General features: G+C 48.3%; 1 protein-coding gene across 3 annotated transcripts in view; it reads left to right on the top strand.

The window, feature by feature from the left end:
• Positions 1–20328, top strand: part of TTC7B (tetratricopeptide repeat domain 7B) — a 186495-nt gene that overhangs the window by 111964 nt on the left and 54203 nt on the right. For all 3 annotated transcript variants that reach the window (XM_081136224.1, XM_081136223.1, XM_081136222.1), the window contains exons 12-15: positions 276–393; positions 1661–1718; positions 5554–5626; positions 8181–8341. In XM_081136224.1, the coding sequence (XP_080992350.1) occupies positions 276–393; positions 1661–1718; positions 5554–5626; positions 8181–8341 (410 nt within the window). The remainder of the gene's footprint in view (positions 1–275; positions 394–1660; positions 1719–5553; positions 5627–8180; positions 8342–20328) is intronic.

Here is a 20328-nt window from a genome sequence, read left to right as displayed (position 1 = left end):
GCCCCCACCCCCACCCCCGCCAAGTATGAAGATGACTTTGGAAAGAAGGCAAAAAAGCAACAGGGAAAACTTTAGAAAGAAGGCAAGGTGGGAATCCTCAGGACGGCTAGAGAGGCTCAGATAAAGAAACAGAATTACCAGAGTGGACTTGGGAGATTTGGGAGATATTTTCACAGTGACTCATCAGAAATCTGTTCTTGGCAGCCGATGCTTGTGGTAACTCGTGTTAGAAATTCTGCAGGTTGTCGCCGTTTCTAACTTATCTGGTTTTTCAGTTGGAAGAGGCTGAGAAGTTTGCCAAAACTGTCGTTGATGCGGGAGAGAAAACGTCCGAGTTCAAGGCCAAAGGCTACTTAGCTCTGGGGCTCACATACAGTCTGCAGGCCACTGACGGTGAGAGAATCCCCACCCCCGGGGCGCTGTGGACACAGGCTGGGCTGCCTGTCTGCACCGAAGGGTTCCCACACCTCCTTCTGTCTTTGGATGGCATATAAGCTGGGCTGTGCTGGTGTGCCGTCCTGTGGGGCCTGCTGCTGCTGTCCTCATTGCCTGGACTGCTTGGAGAATGGGAGGAAGGAACCAAGGTCTTGTGCCAGGGCTCCCAAGCCCTCTGCCAGGGGCATTGGCATGTGCAGGGCATCTGTCATGAGGTGCAAGGTGAGCAGGGGGCCTTGAGATCTGATTCACCCAACCCAGCCTGGGCCTGCCTCTTTCCAGCACTTGGCTGGCTGTCCTCGCGTGAAGGGATGCTGAGTCTAAGGCATAGGAATATAGAAGAGTTCAGGGACGGCCTCTTCCAGGAAGCGTCCCTTGATTGGTCAGGACCCGCCCCTTCTCCACGAACATTCTAATTCACAGATGTGTCCACGTGCAGTATGCCAGCTCACCAGATACCCCTGCAGCAATGGTATATGTTTGGATGTACTTAGAGTTTTGAAATTCTGCAGGAACCATAGACCGTTTCCTCCAGGACTTTTTTTCTTGCCCCAGTAAAAAGTACCTTTTTAGTTCCCATGACAGACCCATGTCTCACATGCTCTGTACAGGGGGAAGTGTTGGCTCACAGCAGGATGACCTCACACTTTTGAACTGATTTTCCCAGTTTGGTGTTGCGTTGGCCAGGTCAATCCCTTGTGTTCATGTCAAGGTACTAACAGCCCTGGTCATTGCACAGTGTGAATTAAACTAGCCTTTCATGGCATCAAGCTGGTACCCTTAGCTGAGGATCACAGCTGCTCTGTGCCAGAGGACTTCTGACAGCCATTCAATCCAACACCATTGGTGCTTGGTGGTGTTCTATGCCATTCTGGGAGAGCCAGGCTTCACCCAACAGTTACATGCCTACACTTAAGAAAACAGATGTGCTCCTCTCTGGAGTTCCCAGCTGGTCTTTTAAAGATGGCCCCCTATGCCTGGGGCAACATCCAACTCACACTGTCCCCTCAACATCCTTCCAAGCTATGCCCAATGAGTCCAAGGGCCTCGGGTTGGCCTGGGCTTTGTGTCCTGTCTTCTATAGTGCCTGGGACAGGCCTGAGCACATAGGCACCCAGAACTCATTGCTTATAATCCAATGGATGTGGAGTTTTGGGGATGAGTGTCGAATTTGTCCCAAACTCCCTGGTCTTCCATGCCACTGACCAATGGAACCCTTTTTCAGCTTCGCTGCGAGGGATGCAGGAGGTCCTGCAGAGAAAGGCGCTCCTTGCATTTCAGAGGTGAGTGGGAGTTCGTCTTTTCACTTGGCTGTATGTAATGACACCGAAGGGTGATGGGTATGAGAGGAAGAGATATTTATAAAGATTATGTAAACACTGTTTCCCCGGGAGTCTTTCCTCCCAAGCACTGAACACACAGTATCTGCATCATGTGTTACATGTAAATCTGCTTCTTAATCTGCTCGTCGCTTGGGCACATTTTATTCTTTCCCAATAAAGCCGTTCAGCTCTAAGAAGACAGATACTTTGTGTGTCTAGGGAGGTGATTCCTTTTATTAAAGACATTTGTCATCTAGGAAAAGGATCATTTTTTCTTAGCTTTTTTTTTTTTTTTTTAGCCTGTCAAGCTACAGATTTTTAAGAAATGAAAAAGCCTGATTTCAGGACAGTCTGAAATACTATGTGAAGACCGTGGAGTCAGTTCCCTCCACCCCTGCCAGGCTCCAGAACACCTTGTGCTTGTGTCTATCCCTGCACCTTTCATGAAATTCAGAGAATTTCTTTATAATTAGCAAGCGCTCAAGTGTCACAGTTTCCTCACATCCCCATTTAACCTCACACCAGTAAGGTAGACAGGCCCAGCGGTGTGTTCACTGCGGGAGAGGGACTCGGATGCAGGAGTGAGAAGAGTTACCAGAGCCACATGGCTGTTGAGGTCAGGATAGAGTCAAGGTCTGCTGACTGTCACCCAGCTTTTCTGGCACCTACTCTACCGCACTGCCCTAATTTTATTCTTATTGCAGCTATAATAAATCACTAAAATGAATCGCTGCTTGAAAGTATAGCCGCATGATGTCAAATCTGTAGTGGCTGTCAATCCTTTCACTTTAAATATATCGGAGTTACATTGCTGTCTTGGATCTTGTATTCAAAACTTAGTTACTTACACCAAAATTTTATGAGGACCTCTCAGTACCTAACACCCTCTGTTAGATTTCTCGCCTGGAGCTGGGGCTGCCTGTAGATGTGCTGCAGCGAACGCGCTCCTTTCCTCATGAAATCATCGTCACTTGGCTTCAGTTCGTCTGAAACCCTGCGTCTCGGTTCCGTTTGCTGCCAGGCTTGCCGATCGTGCCTTCCCCTGCCGGCCCCAGACTGGTTAATGACAGGAAGTCCCTGTTGACACCTGCAGACAGCTCTCCTATCCCCGTGCTGAGCTTCTGCTGACATCCCTCAGCACAGGAGAGCGGGAAGCGTTTCCAGTTCGAATGACTTGGAGCCTTAAGTGCTCCGGTCCTAGCTTGTAAAACGCACATTCGTGCCCAAAAAGTGGTCGCCCCGTTCCCCTTCTCTTGGGCCAGCACCTCTTACTGGCCCTGGACACAGCCGCGTGGTGGTCTGCTTGGGGGGCACGGCTCCTGACTTCATGTTATGTAACAGCTGTTCCGTGACCCAAATTCCTCCTTGTTCCTTTACTTAGGTTTCAATTTAGAGAGATTTTTAAAAATATTAGTTCACGTGGGAATAAAGAGTAATAAAATCCTATATGATTTTTTGGAGAGGTCTAACCTAAATTAGTATTTGTGTGAAATAAAGAACACTTTTTCGAAGAAATAAAATTATTTTACTTCAAGTACACATTAACAAGGACTGTTCTAGTACATCGCAAACTTGACAATCTGTAAGGAAAGATTTTCAGTAAATACGAGTGATTTGTATTACTTCTGAAATGTAAATGGATATTTAAAAATCACTTTGATGATATGATGAGTAGATGGATGGATAGATAGGCAACCTAATAACCCAGCAGTCTAACAGTCCTTTCCTTATGGACAAGAAATTAAATTAATGGGTATGGAGTTGCTTTGACAAGGGAAGTACTTTGTGAGCGTCCCTGTAGTGACATTTTCAGGTGCCTGGGTTTCTCTTAGTAGCTCTGCCAGGTGCCTGCTGTATGGGAATGGGGTTTATGGGGCTAAAGTAGTCAGTGTAACTCCTTAGCCAAATGATAAAAATAAGATTTTTAAAGTGTGTATGTTTAAGTTGTGCCTCATTAGAAATTCGGCAGTTGGATATCCGTCGTTAGCCAGGTTTGCAGTTCTTCTGATGTTGCCCTAACCCACCCAGAAATGCCGAGGTCTCCAGCACACCTGCTTGTTTTGGTCACAGTGCTTCGGCTAACAGTGAACAGCCATTGGATGAGGCCAGGGTGGGACCCGTGCTCAGAGCTGTCCTCACCCAACACCCTGGTTCTCCAGACTTTTGCCAGCTTCTCGTTTGGTTGGTGTTGGGTGGAGGCAGCCATGCTCCAACCTAGCTTCAGCTGTGAGAAACCTAAACTGAGAAAATGACAACTCTGAGGAATTCTTTTTGAGGGTGGTAGGAACCTAGCTTCTTGTTAAATATGAAGGAAATGAGATAAAATAAAGAATGCTAAATAATTTAGTGTCTCTTCATAACTAATTTCATATTCATTTTCCCTGAATGATCAGTAGAGACAGAAACCATGACATCCTGATCTCATTTCTTATTAACTCCAAAGAAAAAAATTCTTTGATGTACAAATTCATGGGAAAACCAATACTTATGGAATAATAAAAACTGGAGCATGGTGGTCGAAACAAGGCATTTAAAAGGGCAGCGCAGGCAGGTAGCCTGAGCCTCTCCTAAGGTGAGAACAGTCCTGAGGCACAGTTGCTGGTGAAGTAAGAGCAGTAAAAGGACAGGGACTCCCCTCGCTCCCCCCAGTGCCCCACATGAGCTACCACGTTTGCCCAAACAATGTCCCGAACTGTTGGACTCAGCATATTTTCTGGATGGCAGACACCTGGAAGACTTTTTAGTCTTTTCCCCACAGCAGAAGGACAATTCCATGAACAGGCCTTATTGCTGCAGAAAGCCATCCTCGGCGCGTTCGCCGCGGTTGACTCCGTAATGGCCTATGGTTTGGCTCTCTTCTTCCTCCTGAATGTGTTCTCTGCTGCTAGAAGACCTTCCTCTAATTACAGAATGTTGACAGAACAGCCTGAAGGTCTGTTTCCCCGGTTTTTTATTAGCCTGCTCCATAGCACCTTTTAAAGAAAGTAAAGGTTGGTTTTCTCTTCCTGCCAGACTGTTCAGCAGAGAGTTGTATCCCATGGATGGTCTCATTTTGAGTTGCTTATGGTGAAGTATGACTGACTTCCACATTAAAGCAAGAGCAACCACGTTTGCAAACAGTTAGGAGGCCAGCACAGCCTCTCCCCATCCAGTGTCGAAGGCCAGTCATTACACCTAAACCCGGCGTTTAGCCGGAGTCTCACATGTCAGCGTTACGTGGACGAAGTCAGCCGGCAGTGTGGAACTCAGCAGCTTCAGAAGCCTGACTGGGTCTCCTCCTCTCCCTGTAGCTAGTTCATCAAAAACCAAAACCTCATTTTACCAGCAAAGCCGGGTCTTGATTTTCATATGGCTTCTTTGAAATCCAGAAATTTGAATGAAGAAGTGTTAAGGCCAAGCCAAAACTCAACCAAAGAAGCTATCACCTTGCCAAGTACACCCGTGGCCTCACCGTGGCCTCCTGTGGTGGGTGGGCCTCCCCCTCTCAGTGTGCCGGGGAGGTAGGGGCTCAGGGTCTGCGATTCTTCACCTCCAGGCTCTTCCCTGAAGCCAAGGGTCACCTGCTGCCGCTTCAGAGGCTGGACAAAACACGGAGACAGGCTACTGTGTCGTTCCTATATACAGAGAAGGGAAAATGCGTCACATTTGTTAACGAACAAAGGAGAAAGGTTTAAATGAGACATTCGGTAGTTAAATACGTGCCCTTGGTGTAAAAATGCAAATGGGAATACTCGCTCAGTAGGGAAAGTAGAAATGGCATCTCCCAGGTACTAACAGCCATAAAAACTTTTTTCAGGGCCCACAGTCTGTCACCTACAGATCACCAAGCAGCCTTCTACCTCGCTCTGCAGCTCGCCATCTCCAGACAGGTCAGTTTCTTGCATGTTTCCTAAACTGGGTGCCCGCTCTGTCTTGATGTGGTTCCTTCAGTTCGAGCCAGTAGCTGCTCCTCTGTTCACCCGATGCCCACCTGGAGCCAGGGGCCCTTCTCAGCGGACGGCGGCTCCTCACAGTGAAGACCCTGGTGCTCTGGTCAGTTTGGGCATCAGCTGTGTAGACACAGGTGAGCCAGGCTCTGCTTTTGAATGTTCAGTCCATACATCTGGAGGGCCCATCCTGGGGTCGGGTGGCAACATGGACACAGCACGTGACACATACCCTACACCCAGGGGTCACTGAAGAGCCCGTGTCCCTTGCCAGCAGAGCCCAGCACTGAGCTCTCAGCAGAATGGAGGTTTAGTCACTGGCTGGGGCCTGGTTGCCATAAGGGTGTCTGTGATTGACAAGAAGGCGTCAGCAGGTATAGACAGAGACACCAGTTCCTGTAAAATACGTGGAGGTGTGAACAGTTGCATGTGGTGTCTCCTTGATAGGAGAGTCAACAGTGCTCTCAGCCGAGGGACACACTTCACTGGCCGTCGCCTTCCCTGGAGCAGCCTCCAGAAGCCGCCTTTGCCATTCTTGTCCCTTCTTGTCCCCTCCCAGCTGTTCTGGAGACTCTGGCCACATGTCCGCCTGCCCACCAGGTGCAAGACACTGGTGGTAACCCCAGCACATTCCTGAGAGCTGACTGGAGGGTGAACAGAAGGTCAGCGCCCCAGACGTGCCGTTCCCCTGGCAGGCCTGGGCTGCAGGCATGCATCTGACTCCCAGAGAAGTGGCTCCCATTGGTTATCCGGGGCCTGAGGAAAGCAGGATCCCTCCTCTGGAAAGGTCCTCTCGCTTGGCATGGTGTGTGGCTCACAGCTGGCCTGAGTGCGAGCTGCTGCTGCAGCAGCTGAGCGCTGGTGATGGCCACCTGGCCGCCCCTCCCCATCAGGACCTTCTCTCCCCTCTTCCGTGGGGCCACCCTCCTGCAGCAGCCTGCACAGCCCCTTCCTTTTGCTCAGCTCTCCTGTTTGGTATCTTTCTCAGCAGACCGGAGGCTCCACGAGGGCGGGAACCCATGTCTGTCATTGTCACTGCTTTACCTTGGCAGCCAGAACGCTGCCTGACAGGTGGTAGGCACTCAGAAGTATATACTCGCTGAAGGAAGGAACCAGCCTTGCATTCCTTCAAGTTAGCCATCCCTTCAGGACTCCATTTGGAACCCTGTGTCAGTTTGTCCCTGATGGCCTTGGTCATACTGCACACGGACAGCACGCTCACACCCTGCCCTTCAACCCTCCCCACGGTACCAGGCTGGGTGCTGTGCCCACCCTCAGCTCTCACCCGGAGGAATGGTCAAGGGCACAGAGCCTGTGGGTGTCAGCAGCCTTTGTGAGCACCCAGCATGACGACACCAGGCCTCGGTGGCAGTGTTTCCTGCTGACCATGGGCAGGGAGCTGTGACCTCTTACCTTTAGAGCCAGTGCCCTTTGAGTAGGAGGAGAGGGCGGGGGAGGAATCATGAGATCTAGCGCCACTCTTGTCTCAGAAGTTCAGTAGCTGGGTGACCTTGCCTCTGGACTCAGCTTCTTCCTATAAACAAAGGGTTGGGCAGATGGTCTCTTCCAGCCGTAAGAGCTCAGAGCAGAAAGCCTCCATAGCCAGCGTTTAGAATTAAATCCATGAAAAGTGGACTTTCAGAGAAGGAAACTAACAGATTTGGAAAAAACGAAAGTCATGGCTTCCTACTAAGGAGGGAAGTTTCTGAGGGTTTGAGAGGTTTCTGAGAGCTGAGAGGGGTCCAGCCATGGGCCTGAGGTTGGGAGGGGAGCCCAGAGGCAGCCCAGGGTCAGCTGCGGAGGAAGCTTCACTCTCGAGCTCTCTTTCAAAATCCAACTTTGGATTGAATTCTCCCTAGTTACTGCTAAACCCGCATGGAATCTAGAGGGTGTTCAGTATTCACTTGTGTGTGTTTTATCAACCATCGAGCTTGGACGATTTTGAAAAGTCTTGACAGCCGTTGTATTTATAAGGTCAAGGTTGTGCCTGGTCCCACTTGAATGTGGATGTGGCGTGTATGTGGCAGTGCCCCTTGTTTCTTGGATCAGGTATTTGGGCTGTAGTTTGGGAAGATGTGGAGTGTTTGTTTGTTGTGTGTTTGTATGTTTTCCTGACGTCTAATGGAGGACCAGGACAGAGGAACTTGGCAGGAATCACAGGTGTCTGGTGGTTTGGAAAACTCTGTTAAAAGTTTCATAACTCATTAAGCACTTTAATTTCAGCAACACTTTAAAAAATGAGAACAGTTCATCTCAGGCAGTTTAATTCCACTAAAAACCTCTGGCAATTTGTATGTGTCTCCATTTAGTGAAATTATCCTAAGCATGATCCCAAGTAGATCATGCTTAAGTTTTGCGGAAAAAGAGGAAGTGTTCACTTAGGAAAAAATAAAAGATTGGGTATTGGCAGTTACACAGGGAAACAGGGTAGTGTGTGTGTGTGTGCATGTGCGCGCGCGGGTGTTTAAAAATTCTTTTTGGTTTTGTTGTAAACCAGATACCAGAGGCTCTGGGGTATGTCCGCCAGGCTCTTCAGCTTCAAGGCGATGATGTCAACTCCCTGCACCTGCTCGCCCTCCTGCTGTCGGCGCAGAAGCATTACCACGACGCGCTGAACATCGTGGACATGGCCCTGAGCGAGTACCCGGAGAATTTCATGTGAGTGATCCTGGGCTTGTGGTTTTCCTTTCGCAAAGGCTATTAAATTTACTTCTTGCCAACCTCCTCCTCTCTAATCTGAGTTCTTCATGGACATCCTGAGGGTAAATAGTACAAAACTCCCTCTACTCTTTTTTTTTTTTCATGATATTTAGAAACAGGTACATGGTTGACCCTTGAATAATGCAGGGGTTAGGGGTGCTGGCCCCCTGCACAGTTGTAAGTCTGGATAGAACTTTTGACTCCCCAAATCTTAACTGGAAGCCTTACCAAAAAGCATAAACCGTCAATGAACACATTTTGTGTTACATGCATTATATATCCTGCATTCTTACAATAAAGTAAGCTAAGAGAAGAAAATGTTATTAAGAAAATCATAAGAAAGAGAAAATACACTTACAGTATTTATTGAGAAAAATCCACATGTAAGTGGACCCACAAAGTTCAAATCCATATTCAAAGGTCAACGGTAGTCTGTTAGGTCACCCTTACTAAGTTAAAATACTACTTGGTCCATTTTTTCCATTGTGTCCCCTTGGGCCCAAGAGGTGATTTTAGATGGATTGTGGATGAACATTTCTATTTTAAAATTTTTTTACCCTTCACCTGAGGATATGCATATTGATTTGAGAGAGAGAGAGAGAGGGAAGTGGGGAGAAAGAGAGAGAAACATCAATCGGTTGCCTCCCGTACTCACCCCAGCTGGGGAACAAACCTGCAACCTTGTGGTGCTCGGGTGGATGCTCCAACCAACCGAGCCACCCAGCCAGGGCAAACACTTTTATTTATTTACTTTTTAAAATATATATTCATTGATTTCAGAAAGAGGAAGGGAAGGGAGAGAGAGAGAGATAGAAACATCAATGATGAAAGAGTCATTGATCGGCTGCCTCCTCCAGGCCCCGAACTGGGAATCAAGCCCGAAACCTGGGCATGTGCCCTGACCGGGAATCGAACTGAGATCTCCTGGATCCCAGGTCAATGCTCAACCACTGAGCCAAGCTGGCCGGGCAAACATTTTTATTTTAATAGTTATTCATTTCTAAGTGTGCATTAGAAAAAATATAACTGCATATCCAAGTATTATTTCATGGAGATTATTGCTCAGAGGGAGACTACAAATTTCTTTAATGGGTTCCTTTAAAGTCAATTTAAAGAAATATATTAAGTAAGTGCTAGTAGGTACACCTGGGTGTGGCAAACAGTGTATTGAAGAAACTCTAGTGTCTGAAACTTGGGGAATGTTGCTGTAGAGCTTGCTTGTCCTGCGATGGTTACCAGGGGCTTCTTCCCAGTAGTTTCAGGTGCTTGCTATATTTTGGCAACTTCGATCAAGACAGCGGACCTCTTTCTGCATTGCTTTTATTCTCTAGGAAACGGAATTCCTTAAGTCAGTCCACCAGTATTTGCACATCCCCTAAGAACTGTCACTATTAGTTGCCTTATGCTTGACTTGTCTACTTATCTTCACACGTTTCCTTGGAAGCCCTGAACCAGGCTTGTCGGTTAGGCTTTGCTGAGAAGGACTTTGTCTTTGGGCTACTCTGTTCCTATTTTATCCTCAGCGGAGTAGCTTAGTAACCAGTACACAGTGGCCAGAAACAGTAAACAGCCCTGCACTCTGGCAGGTCCTGATTGTCCAAGGGGCAGGGTTAGTAATGGGGCGGGGGGAGCGGGAAGGAATGTAGCCGGTGGCCGGCCAGCTCTCCCCACTCTCAGGAATAAATGCAGGTTTTAAGTGGATCGCCTTGGCTTGGTTTTTCTGCCTCTTCACCTCGCTGTGTTTTTAATCAGTGAGTTTCAGCAGCTCCCCTTGGAAAAGCAAACCGGTTCACACGTTTCTGTTACAAACATTTCTTTGTCTCTTCTCCCCTTCGAGAACATTCTCATTATAATCCAGGAAACCTCTGACTAGAGATTTCTTTTGTAAGGTTCAGCTCTTTGTGCAGAACGAACTGAAGAGCTTTGCTGCAGTGTTTACTTCTTGCAGATCCCAAACTTGCTCGTTTGCATACCGAGTACGTTTCTGGATCTTATCCCAAGCTGGTCAGCCCACGGGACCTTCAAGTGGTGAAAGCACTTTAAAAACTCTCCAGTCCTTTACCCGCCAGTAAAGCACAACCCGATGCAATTAAATTTGGTTTCTCTCATCCATATTTATAAAGCAGCCTCCCCTGCCTCGCACCCCCAGCACCTTCATTAGATGCTAGACTCCTGCTTGTGGCTCCTGCGTAGACAGCCCGGGGGATCTTCCGAGAGGGCTTATTAAACAAACCAATAGCCACACCGCGCAGGAAGCAGTAAACAGCGGTGGCTAAGACGGCAATGCCTCCAAGGGACAGCAGCTGGCAGCCTCTCAGGCAGTGGAAGGAACAGCAGTAGAGATATTTGAGGAATGCAAGCCTGTTATTTTAATGTTAAGCCATAAGCTCAAAAAAGCAAAGCGTATGTCAGCAGGTCCGAGAGCAGCCGATGACTTGTTTGCTTTTTAAATATTTGTATTTCTTCCTTTCCCGAGGATACTTTACGAAGCGTTGGGCCAGATGTAGTCAGTCGATCCCATGGTTTGTTCCCAACCTGCGTGACACGTTTCAACAGCAACCTAAACAAGATTCCGTGGGCACCTGTTGTGCGCTGTTATCTGTTTGCTTGTCAGCCTTGTCTCCAGCAGGCTGTGGCTTCTCGCAGTGGGACAGCCCCCTGTGTCCTGTTTGCCCCCAGCCATACCTACCACGGACTGAGGTGTAGTTGACGTGTGCTCAGCACCTGCTAGATGGAGGCGAACCCCTTCCCGCTGATCAGCTGTTGAACAGTCAAACTGTTCAACCCAAAAGTGACTTAGCGAGCCTCTTAGCCAGGTGCAGAGAATTACAGAGCTTTCTGGTCCCTGTTAAGCTTGTCCAAGGTACTTAAACACCAGCTTTTATCATTTCATGGTGGCAGTAAGGATGAACACCAGAGAGGCCAGAACTCCAAGGGCATTTAGCTGTTTTAGCTAGTGCACTTAAGGCATTGAATTCAATGCCTTAATTGTAATCAATGCATGGTAATCACTCCATAATTCATAGGAATTCTTATTATTACTAATACAGTGTTTTCAAATACCATATTTTAGACTCTTTTAAAATTGTCATTAAATATTAAGTAGAAGCAAAAGACTATTTAAATATATTTAAAATAATAATACAACTAATATATGTATACCCCTTCTTCGTTTAAGAAAAAGAACATTAACATTGCCCTTGAATTTCCTGTGCACCCCCCATCCTTTCCTTACCTCTCGCCTCACAGGTAAACCATCATCCTGAATTCCGTGCTGAGCATTGTCTTGTGGTCCTATACCATATATGTTTGTACTCCTAAATAATAAAAATTTCTAATTTTGTATGTTTAAAAATTTTTTAGTGGAATTGCACTGAATATATCCTTATACTATTTGCTTTCACTGCTAACATTATGTTTCTGAGGTTCATCTGTATTGCATACAGCGGCAGTTTATTCATTTATACTATGAATAGCATCCATTGTACAAGTATACCGAGATTTATTTCTCTAGTCTACTGTAAGTGGATGTGTGGGTTGTTTTCATCTGTGATAAACAGTGCTGCTGTAAACATTGTCGACAGGTTCCCTGGTACCCAGGTGCAAGCATTTCTGTAGGTGTGAAACTGTTGGGTCATACAGAGGCTGTATCTTCAGTTTTACTCGATAATTCCCAACTGTTTCCCCAAGTGGCTGTGTCATTGTACACTCCCACTGGCAGTGCCTGAGGACCCGTGTGGCTCCATACACCAACACTGGGTGTTGTCAGACTTACTCTTTTGGTAATGTGGTTGCTGATTAATGGTATCATGTTGTGAGTTTAAATTTTATGTCCTTCATTATTAATGAAGTTGAACACATTTTTATTTGTTTATTGGTCATTTAGCTCTTCTCCTTTGTGAATGAAGCACATGTAGAAGTCTTTTCTCTGATTGGGTTGTCTTTTTCATACTAATTTGTAAGATTTCGTTATATATTTTGGTTACAAGTGCTTTCACTGGTTATATGTGCTACAAAAATCTCCCAACCTGTTGTCTTTTGATGAACAGAAGCTACTGATTTTAAAGTAGCTTAATCTGTTATTCATATCCATGGATAGTACTCCTGTGGCTAGTTAAAAACCTTGGCCTCCTCCAGGACCGTGAAGATAGTCTCCTAAGTTATCTCCTGAGAGCTCTGTCATCTTTCACACTTAAAGCTGGGAGTGCCTCTGGAATTGTTTTATGGATGTGTGGTGTGAGGGGACTGATGTAATTTTTTCCCATATGGATCCCCAATTGCTCCAGCATCCTGTGTTGAAAAGATTCCTTTCCCTATTGCTCCATAATGCCACTTTTGTCTTAAATGTCCATATGTGTGGGGGCATTTCTGAGCTTCTTGCTTGGTTCCATTGGTCATTGTGCCCATCCATGTGTGATGGCCATTCTTTCATCATTATTTTATTTTACATGAGGTAGGTCCATCTCTGGATCTTGCTATTCTCAGGCCTTTGAGTTCAACAAGTACCACAAACAAACAAAAAAATTGTTCAGATTTTTTATTGGAATTACTTTCAATCTAACAGCTCACTCTGGGGAGAATTATTTATGACAGTGGGTTTTCTAATCCATGGTCATTATAGCTCTAATCGTCTAGACTTTTAAGAAACACTTTTTATATGAAGTTTTATAATTTTCTTCATAAAGATTTTATTCATTTTTTAAATTAAATTTATTACTAGTTACCTATATTTCCATGCTGTTCTATTTAAACCTCTATTTAAGAGGTTAAGGAAACTTCCTTTTTCCTGGTTTGCTAAAAGTTTTATTTTAAATCATTAATTGATATCAAATTTTATCTCATGTTTTTTCTGCATTTATTGAGATGGTTATATCATTTTACTCCTTTAATCTGTGAATATTGTATTAATTGATATTTTAAAATGTTAAATTAAACTTACATTCTTGAAATAAGCCCAGGCTGGTCATAATAGCTTTTTTATGGAATCAGTTTACTAATTTTGAAACAATATTAACATTTATGTTTATGTGTGAAATAGTGTGTAATTTTCCTTTCTCTTCATATCCTTGTCAAGTTTTGGCATCAGGTTAGGGTGAGTTGGAGTAGTTCTTTTTTGTGTTTTGAAATCATTTGGATAAGAGTCATGTGCAGAGTTACTTTGGAGCATGCCCAGTGCCTGAGCAGAAACGAAGAACCCCACTGCTGCTGGCACCACCCACACTGCCCGGGGCAGGCTCCCTGGGAAAGCTCAGCCTCAGGGACAGAGGTCCCACCTCTGCCTCCCTTGGCACCACTGAAACAAGCCTCCCAGCAGAGTGAGAGCACACAGCAGGTAGAGACAGAGACGGCGGGACGTGCAGAACAGGCCAGGGTTCACAGTGCAGGTTTCCAGTGCGAGGAGGACTCAGGGTCCCTCTCGGCCTCCGATCCCAGAGAGAAGCATCACCCATCCCTGGTCCCGAAGAGCTGGTTCAGCTTCCCAGCCCCTGTGTGTCTCTTCCTTCCCGGTTCCTTCCTGACTTTAGGTGGAGGGAGCCGTTTCTGTCACAGAGCTGTGCAGATACCCTCGAGTCCACGTCACATCGGGCCCGGGCGCTTTACCTGCTAGGTCTAGGTGAGTGTAGGGGCCCCATCTTTTTGACATCTGCCACTGTCCATTGAAATGGGCCCCAGAGTCTTATTTCTTTTTTTGTTGTTGTTAATCCCCACCCAAGGGTATTTTTTCCATTGATATTTAGAGAGTGGAAGGGAGAGAGGGAGAGAAAGAGGAAGAGAGAAACATTGATGTGAGAGAGACACATGGATTGGTTGCCTCTCGCACGCACCCCAACCAAACTCAGGAACGAACCTGCAACCCAGGTACGTGCCCTTGACCAGGAATTGAACCCACGACCCTTCGGTGCACAGGCTGACACTCTAACAGTATTTCATTTCTTCAGTTGCGCTCCCATCCTCAGACTTGGGAATGTGGGGAAACCGGGCCAGGGAAGCTGAGTCAGAAATGGAGACTGGGACACCCGCCAGAGAGATGGGGACAGGGACACCCGCCAGAAAGATGGCCTTTGGGGAGCGGCAGGGCAGTAGACTTGCATTCAGTTCACTCCCTCCCCCATTTAGAAATGACCCTTCGCTTTGTGGTTTAGGAAGAATCGATTCTTGTTTTTAGAGCCATAGTCTGATGGGAAGACTCCTATCAGCTATCTCCTGTTCACACTTGCCCTCACCAGGTGCCTGTTGACACTTTCTGTGCCGAGGACGCTTGCTCACCAGCCGCTCACCGAACCCCAGGGCGGTTCCCTGCCTGGGACCCACTTTGCGCGCTCAGCCCCCAGCCCCGCGGTCAGACAGCGCCCAGGAAGCCAGCCCGCCTGCTGGTGTCGGTGCGCGTGGCGTGTGGACGGTGCTCAGGGAAGCGGCGTCCTTGATAAAGATGCCGCACTTGGCACGGGAGGATGTCGCTGACTCAGGCCGTGTGACTCCAGGGTGTTTTCAGTTTCCTGTCTGGGTCATTTCCAGCATAGTGCTGGCTCTAGGATGTTAATTGGATTAATAGCTGGAGCAGGAGTAAAAAATGAGCCAAACTGGGGTTTCTTGAGGTGACTTATTTTAGCTAAACATGTCAGTTGTTTGTTCTAAAAATATCGCTAGAAGGATGGGGGCGTATTCCAGATTGTTGACACTTTGACTGAAATGAGAAGCAAAATGTAACTGATACGGGATCTAGAAGGATCTCCTGCCTGTCAGAAAGAGGAGGCGGGATCAGACCAGGAGGCACAGGCCTCAGAGACAATGGACCGTCCCCAGCACCTGCCACTCGTGAGCAGCCTCCCCACCAAGGATGAGGGGCTGCTGAGTTGGGTAGAGGCAGGCGTCTGCTCCTGGGACTTTCTGTTGCTAAGTGCGTGCAGTGTCGATTTTCCCAGGAACCAGCAGATCTGGGAGCCTGGGCTGGGATAACAGTCACAGTGACAGCAATGCCACCCTGGAGGAGATGCCGAGTGACCTGCCCAGACTGGCAAGCATACCTTACCATGCATCCTTCTTGAGCAACCACGGGCCTTAGAAGTGGTCAGATTTCTAGAACTTGCTCAGTGGTTAAAAACTCGCGGATGGAAGCTTGCCATGCACCTCCTGGGTCAGTTACTCAACGGAGCTTTACCCAGAGAAGGTGCACGGATGGGAAGAGCCGCTCTCTCCCGGCCCTCCTGCGGTGGTTCTGTTGGCAGATGGGCCAGGAGTCAGCATTTGCTTTGGGGTTTTGGAAAGGGAATCAGGTACTCAGATTAGATCCATCAAAGGCCTATAGACTAGGGGTTCCGCCTGGTCACCTGTGAGCCGACATCTGCTAGTACAGTTGCGTCAGGTCTGCACCCATTTCAAAATGTTTGGATTTGATCCCTTTTAGAGTGCGCTGACTCAACGCAAAACGCTTGCTGGTGCCCTGAGCCGGCTCCCATTTACTCGCCTGGCTCCAGGAGACATCGGAGCTTTCACCCCTGAGGGAGACCTGCCACGGAAGTGATTGCTCAGTGCTCTGCAGACTCAGGAGGTGCCCTCTGTGTGGGTGACAGTGCCGGTGCTGCCCCTGGGTCAGTTCAGTGACAATGACTCGGCCCAGAATCAGAGGCTGCTTTTTGCAGAGAACACGCCACCTTCTGCTACAGGCTGTTTGGGAAGCCCAGCAGGAGAGAAGAGGCTCCAGCCAGCACGCGGTAGGCCATCAGAAATGTTGGTAACAATGAACTGAGATGGATTTCCATCACGAAAGCCGCGCAGGAACCTGAGAGAAACCCTCGCTCCCCTCTGGAGAGGGTTAGAGCATCAGGTAACAGGCCTGTCCCTGCCCAGCAGTGAGCCGCGTCTCCGTATTGTGGACAGTTCCCAGGTGACTCGCCTGGCTTCCAGTTTCCATCTCTCTTCTCCTGGTCACCACATGCTTTGGCACATCCCTTGTCATTTCTCTCACCATTCTGACCTGTGGCTGCCAAACCATCTTCTCAATTTAAAATTTTATTTCGACATGCTTGCCCCGGCCTCCTCCCCCATCTACGATTTCTTTTACGTGCTGAGAGGTGCTCACTTTCCGTTGGGTGTTTGGCAGCCAACTCCATTCCAGCTCTCGAGTCGTCTCCCTGGAATTGAGGGTTGGGGGCGGTATTCAAGGCCCCCATGGGCAGATGCCACTTGCTTTTCTGCACAGCTGTTTTGCAGCCCTACCTGCATTCAGCAGACAGAGAAAGAGCAAGTCCCTAGTGACCGGAGCCCAAGAGCACACACACAGATCAGCACAAAATACCAAGTGTTCGAGGTTCCTGTGATTTTATTTCTGAGTCAGCTGCCTGGAATACAGCATTTATAGATCTGCTAATTAGTAAGGGTTTGTGTGTTAATTAATATGCATGTTTCCTCCTGGTTGTACTTAATGAGTGCATTTTTATACTGCCAAATAAGATTGGAGGGATTTGTTACTTTAGTGTTTCTCAACTTTTCTAATTTATTTTCAGGGAGTTCTTCATCAGAAAGCTTTGTGAGACATACTAGATTTCAGAATTTAGAAATATCTACCCTTTTTGCTGTATCTCCGGCCCCAGTCTTATATCCCAGGTTCCAGACACCATTCCTTATGCTCACTGTGGACGCTCCCACCCCTTGCCTGTGCCCTAGGTGCCCCCCTGCCGGCCTGGCAGCCCCTCCCCTGCGCCTCTCCCACCCAGCTCTGAAAGCCCCACTTCCTGCCGCTGTCTTCATGACCCCCAGGCGGAATCTCTCCTTCCCTTGTGCTGCCAAAGAGCTTTGTCCACACATATTTGTGTTCATCCCACACCACGTGTTTATAACACGAGACTGAGCTTCTGGGGGGAAGATACCATGCCTATTCCCCTTTGGAGCCTCTGTGGTGTAGTAGGAGCTTTAAAAATCTCTGACAGAAGGATGACAAATTCATTGTCAAGCTCTGACGTATAGGTCGTCGCCTGTACAAATATGGGCCAAATAAGCAGATTACAGAGTTTATACGTGTGAGAGGAGGAAGGAGGTAGATGCTGCCTGAGGATGGGGTCGTGGACGATGTCAGGCAGTGAGGTGCTTACAGGCGGGTGGGAGGGGCGCTGGCCAGGGGACTTCCAGGCAGGCAGATGGGACACCACACGCATAGGCAGGGAGGTGTGAGGGTCTGGGATGAGCTCAGGAATGGTGTCTGGAGTCCAGGACTCAGGATGGGGCCAGGACAAAGCTAAACTAGAGTAACAGACCAGAGGTGAGCGTGGTCAGGACAGTTTCCAGAGAGTCAGCAAAGTCTTCCTGGGGCTGGTCATTAGATATTAAATCTGGCTCTGATGAGATGCCACTTTGATCCATCCCTCAAAGTGCCCAGTGAAGTCACCAGTAGCATGATATCTTCTCTAACCTCTGCACTAAGCCAGACATGGTGGTTTTTTTTTTCAAGAATTATCTGGGGAGTCTAAAAAAAATTCCCAAAATAGGGTAAAATATTATTTCTGTTAGTTTTAATGAAAAGTAAAGTCTTGATTAACTGGACCCTTCAGATGAGAATTCTATATATGCCTGACTTTTAGACAAAAGTGGCAAGTCACCAAAACACAGGCAGTGGGTTATCATTTTAAAGAACCACCTTGACAAATCCTAGGAACAGTACCCCCCAGCCCGGACTCTGTTCTGCAGCCCCACTCAGGTCTCAGAGCCATCATCTGTCCCCAAGCCAGAAATCCTGCCTAACATTCATGGTCTGGTCTTTTCTTCTGGTTGGACTAAACTCTTTGAGGGCAAGGAACTGTAGTTTACACCACGTTTGAGTCCACACAGTAGCTAACACAGATCTTTGCATATTTTGAGGGGTTCACTGTTTGGCAGTGGGGTAGAAAACGCTGGAAGTCTGCTTCAGTGTCAGTGGTGTGGTCAGACCAGTTGAAGTCGTCCTCCGTTTCTTGTTCAGGGCCATGGAGTGCCACAGGTCCAGGTTGGCATGTCTCTTCTACTGGGGGCTGGCAGTGCGAACCTGGACATGTGCTTCAGGCTCAGCCTAACTTGCAGAGTTGTTGTAAGAAGCGGTGATTAAATATTTAAAGTGCCTGACAGCTGCCGCCGCCGTTGTTATGCCGCTTGTCTTGAAAGCAGAAGTTCCTTGGCTTGCCGCTTGTCATCCCACAGATGAGGGCTCCTGTCCTTCCTGGAGTCGCATTTGCATTTGGAAGTAGGTTGGAAGTAGGTAGCTCCTATTCCTCAAGGCCGGCTTCATTGAAGGGGTGCTGTTCAACCTGAATCTTGAGAGATGAGTAGATGCTTAAAAGGCAGGAGTGGATGGAAAAGGCGTCCCAGGCAGAGCAGCAGCATGTGAAAATCCTCGGGGCCTGGAGGAGGGTGACGCGTGAAGAAGTTGATCTTGGCTAGAATGAGGGACATGCACCATGGGCAAGGGATGGGGGCAGGAGTGGGTCATTTTCGCAACAGCTGACTTCTTAACCATATTTAGAGAAACGCCTCACTTTCTTCAGGGTTGGACTTGGGTGACGTGGCAGCAGATGGTCTCTGGCCGCCGCTCTCCGCGGCCCTCTCTAAAGGTTGACAGTTCCACGTACCCAGATGCCGTCCATGCTGCTTGGTCCCACGTTTTTTCATTTTCTCGTAACTTGGTTTTTGCCTCGGGGTTTCCTCGGTAGATTGAGTCTGTAATATCTTGGGGACGTCACCTGCACCAGTTAATGCTGTCATCTTCGGCGTGCTCTTCACTTCCCCACCCAGGTAACACATACCCAGCCCGAGGTCTCCCACGGTCTGCAGTGTGCGAGCAGGGATCGGCAAATATGGTGACACGTCTCCTTTGTCCTGAGGTCGGTGTCATCTCTGCCTCGTGAACGAGCTCAGGGTTGGGGACATGGTGACAAGGAACAGTCTTAGCAGAGGGAGGCTCGTCGGGACGTTGCGCCCATTGTCTTGGAAGCACCCACAGCACCTGGCCCTTCGCCTCTCCCCCCACCTGTGCCCTCGGCTCCTTTTCTCTGCCAGCCCCTCCGTGCTGTTCCTCCGCCTCGCCCTCCACCGTTGGTGCTCAGCAGTTCCACTGTTGCTCTTCTTGTCTGGTTCCCTTAAATCCAGCCCACACCTCTTCAACTCCGTGTCCTCAGTCAAGTGTTTGAAAGCTGTTATTTCATGTTAATTAGAAGCTCTTTTTCCAGCCAAGAAGCCTTGCACGGAACTGTTCCCCAGGCTGTCTTAGCGACAGGCTCTGGCATTTCGGTACAGTTAAAGGACTCGGGGTGAGTGCTCTTAGAGCCACAGCGCTGCCGGTGCAGGGAAACCGTCCCCACACACTTGAGGCCCTCCCTGGGGCAGGCACCCTCCAAGCTTCCCAGGCCCAAAGAACATCACCATGGCCCTTGGCGGGGTTTCCCCTGGCCAAAATTGCTTGGCAACCAGCCCACATCCAGAAGGGTCTCTGGCCTCCATAGGTCTCCACCAAAAGCTGACAGGTGACCCTTTGGCAGCTTCTCCTTCCGTGGTGACACATCTCCCAGTTGACCCCAATTTGATGGGAGATTATGGTGGAAAAGTTCTACCACCTTCTGGGCTCATGAAGACATCAGCAAGCGTCAGCTTCTGGCTCCTTAAAAACCCCTCTGGACACCCCGAGTGGCTGTTGTCCGTTGCAGGTGGTCCTGTCAAGGCCTCAGGGAATTTCCACTTCCTGAGAGGTGTTTGAGCAGAAGCCCAGTCCTGGTCTCATGTCTGGGCTCTCTCTTTATGCCCACCCGCTTGTAGATCAGAGATCACATCCCTCTCATTACCTGGCTTTTCATCCCATCATCAGGCTTCTGCAAACCCAGGCTTGAGCAGGCTGCCCCCCTAACCCGCCTGGGAGCCCCCAGCATGCCCTTGAGTGTCCTCTCTTCCCTTTGGAGAGAGTGGTTGTTGCTGACTCATTCCTCAGC

The sequence above is a fragment of the Miniopterus schreibersii genome (assembly GCF_964146895.1).
Source record: "Miniopterus schreibersii genome assembly, chromosome: 1".
Classification (NCBI taxonomy): Eukaryota; Metazoa; Chordata; class Mammalia; order Chiroptera; family Miniopteridae; genus Miniopterus; species Miniopterus schreibersii.
Note: the sequence above shows the minus strand (reverse complement) of the source record. Positions and strands in the feature narration are given on the sequence as shown.